Below are 15,134 nucleotides of genomic sequence, written 5' to 3'. Positions count from 1 at the left end.
TGTTTGTCTTGGGTTGGGAAACCACTTCGCACATGCCCAGAGGCATGCTCAGGCCCAGAGGGGACCCCTGGCTACTTCCAGCTGTTGAGGGGCCCCTGTCATTAAACAAACAAACAAAAAGATGCACAAGACATAATAAAACACTTAAACAAAGAGTGAGACTTAATTCGATTTCTTTGTTTGCTTGACAAAGGCTTTCCTAGCCTTTTTCTGTGCGCATACACTAACTGGGTGTGTGTGTGTGAGAGAGAGAGAGACATTTGGTCCAACAAAAACAAGTTGTGGAACTTTTTGATAGATATTTGCACCTTTGTATGAAGACCAGTATTTGAAATGCCTGTCTGTATTTACTCCCCCTTCTTCTTAGTGTTCTCTTGCTATTGTGTGTGTGTGTGTGTGTGTGTGTGTGTGTGTGTGTCACAAACACACCGTTGGCTAAATATTTTGTTTAAGGGCTGGCTTAAGGAAAACACTTTTGATTTCTTGTAAAGTTTTAATGGAAAACCCTTTCCTGTTTAAAGGTGAAATGTCACTTCAAAACAATCAAATAAACACACATTGTGTAGATGTAACAGGCCAGCATATTTTTGATGTTAGTAATTATAGAACAAAATTCTTCTTTTAGAATAATTCTCTGGATGCAGCACAGGCCAAATGCAAAAGTAGAAGGTCCCTAATATCTACAGGTATGGCATTTTAAAAGGTGTTTGATCTATTTGTTTAAAAGAATTCTTAAATTTTGATAAGAGAGAGTTAGGAAAATAGAATGGGGATGCAGTCTCTTAGCGCAAGGACGCATTTCTTTTCTTTGGCCTTTTCTGTCTGACCTTCCTATGCCTTTTAATCTCTTATTCTTTCCTAATTCTTTAGTTTGCAGCCTACAGACAAGTACCCATGCTACTGAATCTAGGAGTTTTAGGTGCAGTCGAAAGTTAATAATTTGGGAGTTTTAGACTGGAATTAAGTCCCACTGAGAAGATATGGTTAGGATGGTGGGCCAGTGCTCCCATGCTAGCTTCTTAACAAACCTGGGAATACCTTTAAGAGTAGGTGGTCTCAATGTTTAAGTCAGAGAGTAGTGTTCTAGTGTGGCAAAGTCTTGCATTCCTGATCATTGCGCACATCCCTTCCAGGGCTGAAAGCAGTGTGTGTTCACACCGATCGCCCGTTAGTTGGATGCTTGCAAAATGGTCGCCGCCTGTATACAAAATAAGAGCTGCTGATAAGCATTTCTCAAACTCATTCACTCTGCTACATTTCCTATATGAAGTGCTTCTGTCCAACATGCCCAACACAAAAACTCTTATCTCCAATTCTCTATGAATTGTGGAGGCTGGGGGTGTTTTTCCCCCTTTCTGCTGGCTTTATAAATGCAGCAAAGTGTCTTTTTTGAAGTGAGGAGTGGACAGGTTGCTAATCATTATAATGGCTACATATTAAACCAGTTGCCAATGCTGAAGACTTCCTAGGATTTGCTCCTTCACCCAGAGTTTGCTCTTCCTAGTCCCAGATTTGTGTGGACTGGCTCTTGCGGTTAGATGCATGTTTAAAGTATTAGCAGGGTTTTCAGGTACTAGTGCTGGGTACATTAGCAGGGTGGCTCTGTTTTTCTAATTAGCACAATCCTATATTATTTCCTTGCAGAGAAAATGGACAGCTCACTTGATGATACAATTGCATCGTTACTCAAATGCTCCTCACAGTTAGAATATACTGGCAATAGAAGAAAGCAAAATACAAAGCATTTTTCAGACACTTCAAAGAATGTTAAAAATTTAAGTCGGTAAGAAAACCATTTTACTCTTTGAGCCAGTCTTTTCTTTTTGCTGTAAAGCATACTGCTGAATCTCATCGTTGTACTCTGGAATAATATATTTTAAGATCTGAAAGTTTTATTGGATATCTTTCCCACCGTACAAGGAATGTGAACGAACATTGTTTTATACAGTGTGCAGCTTAATGCAATCATTTTGTGTCTATTAGGCAGGGTGATGAATTGGATTCTCTATATGGCTCAAGTCAGCGTGACATACAGCCTGAGTTCGTTGGAGATTTTCCCAGAGACACGTATTCAGAATCAGGTAATCACATTCTTATGAATTCTAATACAACTCAAAGGAAATCTCATTTGATAGCCCATTCACAGCCTGAAATTAAATGAAATATGTAACTGGCAGCTCATCTGACTTACTGCATGATTTTTTTCTAGCACATTTACTCCAGGATTGGTAGTGACATCTTATACGAGGTAGTAAGTTACAGTTCAGACTATCCCCCCTCTCTTAATTCACATCTTCACAGGTGAAGTTTTGTGTTAAATTAGTTGGAAAGCATGGTGGGTAATTTACCCTCTCTTTCCCCCCCCCCCCATTACATGGATGCAACAGTGGCAATGATTGCTGTGCCAATGGGGGAGGCATCTCTTCCGAATTCCAGACAGGTGGGTGAGTATCCCTTTGTTCTACTATTGAAAGTGTCTTGCCTGGCTGGCCCGTGTTCTTCTACACATGGCAGCGGAACATAACCTTGTGTTGCTAGCTACATAACAGCTCTTTATATGCAACAAAGCAATGTATTGGAAGCATTTCTAGTTAACTGCATTTCTTTATGTCCAAAATTTACAACAGTAAGCATTGCTCTCAGAGGAAGGAGATGAAGCTTTTTCCCCATTTGAGATGAACCAAAGTATACCTCTAGACTGGAGATCCACTTAGACTTCTGTTCCGGCCAAGGCAGGACTATTACTTCTCTTGACTGGGACACTATACATCTGTTGATGCAGACTAGATTAACATTTAACTTTTTTGTTGCTGCATCACACTGTTGACTCGTGTTAAGCTTGTTGTCTACTGTGACCCCAGTATGCTTTTCACATATACTGCTGGCAAGCCAGATATTCCCCACCTTATAGTTGTGTGGCTGGTTGTTCCTGCTTAAGTGTAGAGCCTTACAATTGTCCCTATTTAAAGTCATTTTGTTAGTTTTGGCCCAGTTCTTCAATTTGTTGAGGTCATCTTGAATCCCATTTCTGTCTTCGGTGACATTTGCTACCCATCCCAGTGTGGTGTCATCTGCAAATTTGATGAGCACCCCCTCGAGACCTTCATCCAAGACAGAACCTTGCAGCACCCTTCTTGTCACTTTTTTCTAGGATGAAGAGGAACCATTATTAGCACTCTTTGGGTTACAAATCCATCTACACCAATACGAAACAAAAACCTAAAAAACAGGACAGAGAACACAATTCCAATAATCAACTGCAGTCTAAAATGCCTTTGTATACTAGCTGTGATAGCTTTTCAGAGTCTAAAGTGGTAGCCAAACATCTGTCTGCCAAGTAATAAGACATTACAACTTCAGGATGAGATTACATTGAATATCATGATGCTGCTCATTCTGGACTTCTCAACAACATTCAGTAGCTATGGTATCCTGGGTAGTCTCTGCAAGTATAGTGGTACCTTGGGTTACATACGCTTCAGGCTACAAACTCCGCTAACCCAGAAATAGTACCTCGGGTTAAGAACTTTGCTTCAGGATCATGCAGCAGCGGCGCGGCAGCAACGGGAGGCCCCATTAGCTAAAGTAGTGCTTCAGGTTAAGAACAGTTTCATGTTAAGAATGGATCTCCAGAATGAATTAAGTACGTAACCAGAGGTACCACTGTAGTAGTTTTGCTCTTACACTGGAGAAGTGACTGCAAAAGAAGGTCCTGGGGCTGCTTGGCCCCTAGAGCATTTGTGCAATGGAGCCCACACACCTTTCAACACGAGAGTGATCATCTGGGGATTGGGAGGGGAGTGTTATCAGTATATTGGTGACACCCATCTACAGTTCCCCATTACATCTGATTTAAATGAGGCAGAGAACATGCTAAATTGGTGTGTGGGATTAGAAACACGAATGAGAGCCAAGAAACTGAAGCTCAATCTAGGCAAGGTGGATGATTTGATGGTGGGTGCATCGGTCAACTGGGGGGGGGGTGTCATCCTTTTCTAGGACAGATTCACAGTTTTCAAGGTGCTCCTAGATATGGCTAGGTAAACCTGTAGATGAGGGCTTTGAAAGTCATTTCAGACTGGTTCACACATTATGTTGATTACTTGATGTATTCTCAACACAAGTAGAATGGCAGAGTTGGAAGGGACCACAAGGGTCTTCTGGTCCAACCACCCTGCAATAAAGGAATCCTTTGCCCAATGCAGGGCTCAAACCCATGACCCTGAGATTAACAGTCTCATGCTCTAAACAAAGGAATGGTACACTAAGATTCTGAGCATGTCTGTATCTGTTTTCACCCATTAGACATTACTCTGCCATCCAGTTTGACAGTGACCACATCTTGTGATTACGATAGTGGTGGTGAACCAGCAAGAGAGAGTGTGAGAATTCTTGAAAGCCAAGAACTAAACGGGAAAAACTTGATACCATCTCATTTCAGTCAAATCTATCGTGAATTATCTATCATACATCAAAAGCTGCAGGTAAAAATCAACAATGATCTATTGGTAGATTTAAAAATAAAAATAGTGATTTTTAATTTAATGTACATCATGTATGTTTTCTTACTGTTCTCTGTCCTGCAGTGGCATGACCTTATTGTTAATATCATGTTTCTATTTTTCTAATCAATAAATTTTCCTGCAGCATTTGATTGTTTAGATGTTGCAGTGCTATAAACATCAGTTTTAACCAACGTTTCCAGTTTTTTATTGTTGAATTTTACATCTGTATTAAATTCCATCTATAATGTGAATATTAAAGTATGTAAAATACTCTTTCAAATTAAGGAAATTAATTTTTTTTACCAAAGTTTGATCTAGGCTGTCATATAAAAATGAGTAACCTTCAGTACCATATGCAACTAATGTGGTTATGACTGAGTTACTTGCTTACTTCAGTCTTCTTTGCTATATACGAGCTTATTAAAACTACCTTCATTGTTACCAGTGATCGGAAAAGATTCAGCTCTGCCCTTTCAGGCCAAAGGTACGTTAAGGAAGGAAGGCAGACTAGCGCATCTTTTGTGGAGTAGTCATTTCTTCTGACACTTAATTGCAGGGATGTCTTACATTTAAAAAGAAAATGCTGGATTTTATTAAAATTTACTCACAGCACCACAGTTTGTGCTCCTCTTCTGTTCTGATGCAGCAAGAAAAATTAGCCCAGGAGGAATATGCTTTAAAACTTGAAAGACGTGAGCACTGTTTGGCGGAACGAGAGACCCTGCTTTGTAGACATGAAGCTGCTTTGACCAAGATAAGAAACGTTGAGGAGGAAGTTCACACAAAATTTCAAATTATGAAAGAGGTATGGTTACATCTAAAATTGCTTCTTTACCAGGGGAAAATGTTTCTGGCTAAAATATTCACAAAGGTGGGAACTATTCTCACATCTCAGCTAAGCAACTCTCATTACTTGATACGTAGAATTGTAGAGTTGGAAGAGACCTCAAGAGGCTTCTGGTCCAACTTCCTGCAATGCAGGAATCTCCACTAAAACATACATAAACCTTGCTCTAGAGGCTGATGTATATTTTGCTCTAGGAGGCTTAGTTTGGTCAGAATAGAATATACACTTCCAGAGTTAATGCTAAATACATTACTTTGGGTAAATGAGCCACCATGGCCATGGTGTGTGTGTGTGTGTGTGTGTGTGTGAGAGAGAGAGAGAGAGAGAGAGAGAGAGAGAGAGAGAGAGAGATTGAAAATTGGTGCCCCAGCCTTTTCGGACTTTTCTACCTATGTACTATCTGAAACCAAAGGGACACATTGGTTGCCAGATGTGTGTTGTTCTTGTTTTTTAGCTCTCCTACCCCACTAACAGTGCACCAGAGGAAAATATTCCTTTTTAGGTTACCACTCTGTAATATTCTGTATGCTGTAGTGCCGCAAGTAAAATTTCCCCCAGATAATTTATGCGATCAAACAAGTTTATACTAAAGAAACAATCTAAATTAAAATAATTGCGCTTCTTTATCACTTACAAGCCACATTCAGTCATATCACAGGGTGATAAGTCAAGATATGAACAAGCTTTGCACACCCACAAGCAGTCACTTTCCTCCTCTTATTCTTGTCAGGCAGGAGACAAGCCCCCCCCCCCCCCAGCTCTTGTGAAGGGATGTGTAAAGTGACTGGTTATGGGGGCAGGAAGCTCATCTCTTCACTTATTAAGCAGACATACAATCATCCCGATGTAGCCATAGCAGCTAATTATGAAAAGGCATAAGGAAGAGAACTGGAAAACATAACAAGTAGCATTTTGGATGATCAAGAGACATAACGTCTGGCTATTTAGGAGGGTGTTTCAATGTGATTTTGGACCCTTTAAATGCTTTCAAAAACACAAAACTGCTAATCCTTTTCTTTACAAGTTCTTCATTTTGTTTCTAGCAACATGAAGCTGAAATTCAGCAGTTGTCTGAAGCTTTGAAAGAAAAAGCAAAGGAAAACAAAAGGCTTAAATCATCATTTGAAACTTTGAAGGAACTGAATGATGCGTTAAGACAACAGGCAAGTGTTTTTTATATTGTATTTTTATGTTGTGAATCGCCCTGAGATCTACAGATGAAGGGCAGTAAGCAAATTTAATAAATTAAAAAATAATAAAGAATAATATACACACAAATCAGGCATTTTAAATATTATAAACAGAATTTTTTTGTTAAGTGTTCTAATACTAAATGGTTATTACAGTTTCTGTTAGCTTTATGGTGTATGGGTGATGCTGGGTAAGAAATATAGTAACCAGAATAGTTAAATGTAATTCACACATTACCTTACGCTAGCCTAGTGTAATACTATCTTATTGAAGAGGTCTTGCAATTATTTAAAAAGCATAGCTGCTGCACCAGAGTGTTCGCACCTAATGTTGTAGTTGCTTTGCTTTTGAATTCAAGTGCTTCTCTCTCTGTCAGCTGTGCATTCCAATGCTTGTGGGTCTCTTAGAGCTTCAACAAACTATAGGGTACCCATCTTTATACTGCAGGTTGGCTACATCTGTTCCGTTTCAGGAGCCTTTGTCCGTTTGGGGGAGCCTTAGCCCATTGTGGCTCTTACAAATATTGACCACACTTTTTAAGAAAAACACCGTACTAGTGCCTGCCAGGCACCCAGAATTTTTAAGGACATGAAGTCGAGGGCTCAGAAAGGGCAGGAGCCCCAGATGTGCTTCCACCAGATGAGCCTGTGGCACTGCTGTCCTCAAATTCTGAGACCCAGTGAGACCAGATGCTCCCCAATTCTTATCGCAGTAGGAGGCTCCTGCTGCAGGATGGACCTCTAAGCACCTTCCAGTGCAAGGAGGGCTGACAATTGGAAGGCAGCTGTTGCCACTCTATAGTTCCCAGTCTCATTTTGTTTGTTGCTGAAGTTCTGCATTCCGATAGCACAGCCTGAGCCTTATACCCAGCTGGAATTTTGCCTCGCCTCACCTTGCCACGGAGCAGGACACTGCTTTTCAAAAACGCCACAGAAAGGATGCAGTCACCCTGACGTGGTTCGTGTGTCTTTCATCTCAGCACTAAAAAATGACGTGAAAGCATGTTCCTTGGTTTCAGCAAAACAGACTTCTCCATAACTGTGTTTAGAATTGCAGCTGCAAACTCTTGGCAGCTTGTTCTTTGCATATGCAAAGGAGGATAAAGGGGGGACTTTCTAGTTCTCTTCATTCTTACAAGCCATGAAGGGTAGGGAGGACTCACCCAGACAGTTTTATGAGCAAAAGAGAAATTATTTGTGAACCGCCCACTACATAATAGAAAAGTTTTATCTATAAGGCTTGGCTCAACATCTTCCACTTCTTTTTTAGCTAAATGACGTAAGTGAGCAAAACAAGAAGTTGGAAGGCCAGTCTCGAAAGGTGCAAGCTCGTTTAGAGAATTTGCAGGTAATATTTCAATATGCTTTGTATTGCTTGTCAGCTTTGCAGGAAAAGAAGTCTAATGTAATTTCTTTTCATTCTGTCCCGTTACAGCGGAAGCATGAATTTTTATCCATACAAAAATCTAAAGAAGCTTTCCACACAGCCCAGGAGCGAAAGGTTATCAAGCCAGAAAAAACAACAACGTCAAAAAGTTACAAAGTAAGCTGTACACTATAGGGGGAAAGGGGAATTCTACATATCTATATTGATAAATGTATCTATATCTATATTTATCTATATTTATTGATACTTGTCCAAAGATAAACAAAAGTTCATGCTCAATACAAAGTATCTTTTTATAATACACTGAAGTAAAAGAAATGCTTAATCTATAAAGGAATGGAGGCAGAAAGAAGGAAAGGGGGAAATAAAGGAAGGAAGGAAAAGCGAAAGGAGAGAGAAAGAGAAAAAATTAATAATAATTAATAATAATAATAATAATAATAATAATAATAATAATAATAATAATAATAATAAACTTTTATTTGTATCCCGCCCTCCCCGCCCGAGACCGGGCTCAGGGCGGCTAACATCAAATATAAACATTGATATAAAATCAAACAATAATTAAATCACCTCTTAAAAACAAGTCAGGATTAAATTAAAACCTGAATTAGATGGCTTTCCGCAGGATTTGGGTTGGGAACAGTAAATGCTCATCAGGCCCAACTGTGTATGCTGATCTTATATGGGCCTGTGAGAATGCTGGGAGGCCTCTTTCATACTAATTCTTATACAAAAAGGGAAGGGGAGTCCTGACCAAATATAAAAAGACTTCTGGTTCTCTGTCCTGTACCTTTGATGTTTTATAGTGCTTTTAGTTCTGTTGGGAGCTGCCCAGAGTGACTGGGGAAACCCAGCCAGATGCGCGGAGTATAAATAATAGATTATCATCATCATCTTCATCATCATCATCTAATTATAGAATTCACTCATCAACACCCAACCATTTTATTTTCCCCAAGTCTGTAAGTCAATATTTTTTCAGCAATCAGTTCCAGATTTTACAAGTTCATTTTCTCTTTCTCTTGCATGCACAAGGACATGTTGGTTTGGAACTGTTATATTTTATTAGGAGGGGAGTTGTAGGGTAAATAGTACAGTGGTACCTCAGGTTACATATGCTTCAGGCTACAGACGCTTCAGGTTACAGACTCCGCTAACCCAGAAATAGTACCTCAGGTTAAGAACTTTGCTTAAGGATGAGAACAGAAATTGTGCTCTAGCGGCACTGCAGCAGCAGGAGGCCCCATTAGCTAAAGTGGTGCTTCAGGTTAAGAATAGTTTCAGATTAAGAACAGACCTCCGGAACAAATTAAGTTCTTAACCCAAGGTACCACTGTACTCTTGAAAATATTCTTTCCAAATATGTTTCCCATTCCAATAAGCTTGGGTTATATTTAGTTTCTGAGAAGACACTGGCTGGGGTTAGTTGAAACTGAAAAAGCAAAAAATGGATTTCTGAAAAGAAGGAACTTGTATTGAGAAGAATCCCCCCTCCTCACAAAAGAATAATGACATACCTCAACAGAGGAAGGTACCAGAAATGTGTTTAGAAATGTAATAAGAAATAAAAAATACCTGTACTCCCAGTGTCAATCCTGCAGGAATTCTCATCCATATAAATGATGCTGAAATGGAGTAACTTTCCCCTTCTTCAAACCAGTACATCCCCATTATCCCCAGGCAGATTTGCATATGCTCTCAGTGCCCTTGATGCAAGTCAGATGTGTGTTGCAGTGCAGACGGCACAAGTCAATGCGTGCTTTAGATAGCTATCTCATGGTGAAGAACTTCTTCAAATTGTGCCCTAAGAGATTCACTTTTATGTTTGCAGATACCAATTAATTCACACATATATGACCTTTTAACGGTGTTAATGGACTGGATCTCAGATCAGCACCTGAGCAAACTGGTAGCAGAGGAAGAGAAAGCTTCTGAATGTCTTCTGACAGGCGTGTTTGCTTCCAGCAGAAACTACACACAGGAGAAGTGTATCAGGGTAGGGTTCCCTCTTCCTACATCTTGTTTTACAGTAAAAGTGCTTGTATTATATTTGGATGTGTGTCTAACAACGCTGTAGGCCCCAGAATTCATGTTCATTTTCATAATACTGAGCCATGTGCTCTCCAAACCTGAGCTATTCAGGTTCGCAGGGTGTAGTCTGTGATATAACCTTGTGTATGATTGCAGCATTTCCATATATACAAACGTTGCTCATCTTGATTTGGATGCTATCCAGGCCACTCTGATTAATGATTTCATATCATTGTATAAAGGTTGTATCCAAAGTTAGTCATGCTAAGAGTAGTTAGTCACACACAATAATTACAGGGGGCCTTTAGTGAGTATGGCTAATGTTGAATATAATACTTTTTTTCCAAGTAGAAGGTGATATAAAATTACAAAACAAAGGTATTTTGTGTATCCTTAAGCTCCAATCCTAAACACTTACCTAGAGTTAGCCTTAATGGACATAGTGTGACTGACTTCTAACGTAGGATTCCCTTGTTAATTCTGTACACATGTGGGACATGTGTTCTATCTACCAGGTTTCATACAGAAACTATTTAAAGCCTATTAATGTCGGAACAACTTCAGACATACTGTTTGTCAGAGGAACACATTTGTGAGCATGTGGAATGTTGGGGCCTTCCGTTGTAGTTGGAAAAATCTTAACTGCAATAAATACTTCATTAACTGGCTTTTGCAATCTCCATTTAAATAAACGTTAGCATCTGATCCAGCAATCTGTTCCAGATACAGTAGTTCAAATGCATGCATAGAGATCTGCTGCTCAGAATAGAATAGAATCCCCATTCCCTGCATTAGTGTTACTCTATCAATCGCTTCCTATAATCCCAGATTAATTAGATTTCTATACCACCCTTCATCCGAGGATCACAGGGCAGTTTACAATATACAGTAAAAACACAAAAATACCTACCATAGTAACAAACAGAAGCACCCCACCCCAAACACAGTTTAAAAGGTTATAGGCCTTTTAAATTAGCCAGTGGCCTGGGAGAAGAGGAATGTCTTTTCCTGGCGCCTAAAGGTGTATAATGAAGGTACCAGGCGAGCCTCCCTGGGGAGAGCATTCCACATATGGGGAGCCACCAGAGAAAAGGACCGCTCTTGTGTTGCCATCCTCTGGACCTTGTGGAGAAGGCACACAAAGAAGGGCCTCCAGTTGTTGTTGTTATTGTTATTATTGTTAATATTATTATTTATTGAATTTATATACCACCCTATACCTGGAGATTATGATTGCATGGTCCAGGTTGGTTCATATGGGGAGAGGCACTCCTGAACTGTTAAAGACTTTATAGGTCAAATTCAGCTCCTTGAATTGGGCCTGGAAACTAATTGGCAGCCAGTGCATTCGGGCCAGAATTGGCATTATTATATACTTAAACTGTCTTGCCCTGGTGAGCAACCTGGCCACTGAATTCTGCACCAGCTGAAGCTTCTGAACTGTCTTCAGAGGTAGCCCCATGTATAACGCATTGCCGTAATCTAACCTAGAGGTTAGAATATCCCCTCGATGGGCTATTAAAAAGCAATCCAAGCACAAGTGTTATGATTTATCATGGCAAAGTAGTGATTAGATGTGGCATGAATACACCTACGATGTAGTGTGTGATCCTAGAATTCTGTCTGATGTAGCTGTTGTTGAGCTTGTTCCTACTTGCTTTGGGTAGGTGCCTACAAGGCTCCTATTCCAACAGCTGTTGGCTGACATGTTGTTCCTTGTTCACACCTCGGCATGGAGAAAACACCTGGAGTCAATAGCACCCACACTCTGGAACTGACGGTGCTTTTTCTTCCCTAGTTGTGCTTTGGAAACATCACCTAAGGTAACAGAGTTGCTCAATTGCTCCCAGTTGTTGCCCTTGCTGGTGGTGCCTAACAGAAGCCCATAATAGCCATCCTTGAGCTCTCATCTAAATAAATGCTGCCTACAAGAGTCTCTGTATGCTTCTGTTCCTCACTGGGCCCCTCCCAGATGGCACTCTATAACAACATTGGGTAGTGTGTTGCCACAATAGCCTATACATGTCATTTGACTACACCATCTCCTTCAACCTGCGGAGCATTCCCCTACATTGCTAATGTACTCAAAAGCCTTACATTGTGATATTAATGATAGCTAACTGATACTTCTGTGTTCAGAGGCATGTAAGATGCTGGGGACAAACAGCAGCTGCTGCTTGCATGCCACGTTTGTGCACTCCAAGGAGTATAGAGGGAAAATTGGAAGTTTTGCAAAAAAAAAAGTTTTATAGTATTGTATAGAATTTAAAGGTAGCAATATTAGCATTGACAATAGCATTGAATTTGTCTGAATTACTAAGCAAGGCACGCTCTTGGAAGTAAAGAAACATTCATGGTGCTAGTCAGCCAACCATGTTGCTGGTTTTGTCTTTTTTTTGCTTTGGTAATTTTTCATGTGGGATTAAGAAGCATCACATGAAAAATATCCACTGGAAATAGCTCGCAACTAGGATCTATCGGTAGGACCCAAATTTTGGAAAGAGAAAAAAAGACAGTAATGATATGTTTGTGTTTTCCAGTTTTTGCCTCTAGTTGCTGAACAGTTTCAGTGGATGCCCTTTGTGAATCCTGACTTGCACATGCATGTGGTTAAATTCATTTACTGGGCAATCAGGCAATTAGATGGAGGCACACAGGTAAGAAGTATTCATGCAAAGTAGTTCATTTGCATTTAACACTGCAGAAGGTCCCATGTTTTACTTGATCTGAATTTGACCCGTTGTTATTTATTATCATTTATATGTTGGATAAATTGCTTACAGTACTAATGTATTTGCATTCACAATTCTTTTGCTAGGTAGAGGATTGTTATTTTATTGTGTATAGGGTGCCAAATCAAGAACTTGATATTGCAGAAAAAGCTAGAATTCTAGATTTAACCACATAACCGTTTCCGGGTTTTAATGTACCTTACTTCCGTGAAATGCATTCATGGCCAGGATAAAGCTACATTCCACTGAAGTCAGTTATAACATGTTATTAATTCTTTTATATAACAGGCTTTTTTATACACCTATTTCAATTTTTGTTGGAGTCTCAAAAGTGCTGCTTTATAGATCATCTGCGAGTGTTCTTCTCTTGGTGCTCTTGCTATCTGAAGTGAGTGTCAGTCAGGAAGAGCCAGCCTTCTGCATAGTGGCTTATAATATGGTGCTCACATATTGCTTGGTGTACTTTGATATTCCTTTTTCCATCTGGACAATATGTCTCAGATGTAAAGCATTTAAAATATGAATAATGTTGATGAGACTTGTTCAGAGTAAATTAAATGACTTCATACAGTTTTATTGCTTGTATAACAGTATGCAACAATGACATCAACGATGAGAAGACTGGGTGAAGACCTGTTTAAAGGTGTTGTGCCAAAGGGATGTCAATATATTTCTCCTGAACATACTACCGATCCCAAGCCAAAGTCCGCAGCATTCTTTAAAAGCTCCAGTTTGCCTTTAAGACTTGTATCAACCTTAATTATAATCAAAACAGTGACGCAAGGTAAGTTCTACCAATACTTTTGAGGTCTGCATGCAGCATATGGTGTCTCCAACCACTCTTAAACAGCAAACTACAGAAAGATCCCTGTTCCGACTGACTGACCCGTGAAGTAAATTTGATTTATTTATTGAGATATTTCTGTACCACCCTCCATCAACTTGATTTCAGGGCTGTTTATGTCAGAATAAGGCAGTTCAAAACATCAAAGCCATTCTCACAAACATATGGCCTAACCAGCAGTGTCAAAACTCAGAAATCACTTCACCCATCATTCTCTAAAAGCCTGGCAAAAAAGGTAGGTTAAAGAAACTTGATTTTTAAAAATGGGGTGGGGGCTAAAGTATTTCAATATGCATTTTAAGGGGTAACGGCTAGTTCTGTCTGCAGAGCTAAACATCTAGATTTTTGCATGTTTGGCAGCCCAAGAGGACCACAAACATAAAGTATAAGGACAGTTCTGCTAGATCAGGCCAAAGGTCATTCAGTCCAGAATCTGGTTTTCCACCATATGCCTCTGGGAAGACCTGCAAGCAGAGCTTGAACAGCAAAAACTGCTGCTTCCCAGCAAGTGACATTTAGCAAGATAGTGCCTCTGAACAGGGAAGCTCTGACGAATATTCATTGTTAGATCTGTCCTCCAAGAGTTTATTTTATCCCCATTTTTTAAAGCCATGAGCTATCATCACATCTTGCAACAGTCAAAGCCATTGTGTTTGTGTGAATTGGTACTGTATGTAAAAGGTAAAGGGACCCCTGACAATTAAGTCCAGTCTTGAATGACTCTGTGGTTGTGGCACTCATCTCGCTTTACAGCCCGAGGGAGCCGGCATTTGTCCGCTTCCGCAAACAGTTTTTCCAGGTCATGTGGCCATCATGATTAAGCCACTTTGTCGAAACCAGAGCACCGCATGGAAATGCCGTTTACCTTCCCACCAGAGTGGTACCTATTTATCTATTTGCACTGTGTGCTTTTGAACTGCTAGGTTGGTAGGAGCTGGGACAGAGCAACGGGAGCTCACCCCGTCATAGGGATTCAAACCGCCAACCTTTTGATCGGCAAGCCCAAGCAGCACAGTGGTTTAACCCACAGCGCCACTGTATGTAGGCATGATTAAATTTCAATGATCACCCGTCACATTAGTGTTTAATAGAATTTGGATTTTTAAAAAAAAGTTTTGGAAGAAACAAGCAAATGATGGGTGGGAGGGAGATCGGGGTAAGATAAGCAGTTGGTGTGAGTGGTCATGGAGATGTGGTTAGAGGCACTGAGTGAGTGGTGCTTCTGTATGGAGGGGGAAAAGTGCGTCCTATGGGGCGAAAAATATGGTACTGTTCAGTTCGGCTTGCCATTCTGAAGCCACTGAAAACTGAAAACTATTTGTCACAAACATATTACTGATAACGTACCGGTGATCTGTAGGTCATTGATTTCTCCCTAGGTATACTCAAGACAAGGGATGGCGAACCTGTAGCCTTCCAGGCAGTGTTGGACTACAACTCCCATAAGCCCTGGCCAATGGCTAGCTGGGACTGATGGGAATTGGGTGTTGAACAACACATGGAGGGCTACAGATTCTGCACTCCTGCTCAAGGACAGAATGAAATTTTGGCAAGGAATACTTTCCCACAGCTCTTCACCTTTCTACAAAAATAAA

The 15,134-nt window shown here is 40.2% G+C and overlaps 1 protein-coding gene across 2 annotated transcripts in view; it reads left to right on the top strand.

The window, feature by feature from the left end:
• The window catches only part of CCDC138 (coiled-coil domain containing 138), a 28,768-nt gene that overhangs the window by 703 nt on the left and 12,931 nt on the right, over nucleotides 1-15,134 (top strand). For both annotated transcript variants that reach the window (XM_081907389.1, XM_081907390.1), the window contains exons 2-12: nucleotides 626-686; nucleotides 1,645-1,783; nucleotides 1,984-2,081; nucleotides 4,306-4,484; nucleotides 5,152-5,310; nucleotides 6,396-6,515; nucleotides 7,813-7,890; nucleotides 7,978-8,085; nucleotides 9,764-9,928; nucleotides 12,504-12,620; nucleotides 13,287-13,479. In XM_081907389.1, coding sequence (XP_081763515.1) covers nucleotides 626-686; nucleotides 1,645-1,783; nucleotides 1,984-2,081; nucleotides 4,306-4,484; nucleotides 5,152-5,310; nucleotides 6,396-6,515; nucleotides 7,813-7,890; nucleotides 7,978-8,085; nucleotides 9,764-9,928; nucleotides 12,504-12,620; nucleotides 13,287-13,479 — 1,417 coding nt within the window. The remainder of the gene's footprint in view (nucleotides 1-625; nucleotides 687-1,644; nucleotides 1,784-1,983; nucleotides 2,082-4,305; nucleotides 4,485-5,151; nucleotides 5,311-6,395; nucleotides 6,516-7,812; nucleotides 7,891-7,977; nucleotides 8,086-9,763; nucleotides 9,929-12,503; nucleotides 12,621-13,286; nucleotides 13,480-15,134) is intronic.

This window comes from Podarcis melisellensis, assembly GCF_964234715.1.
Source record: "Podarcis melisellensis genome assembly, chromosome: 4".
NCBI classification, from domain to species: Eukaryota; Metazoa; Chordata; class Lepidosauria; order Squamata; family Lacertidae; genus Podarcis; species Podarcis melisellensis.
Note: the sequence above shows the minus strand (reverse complement) of the source record. Positions and strands in the feature narration are given on the sequence as shown.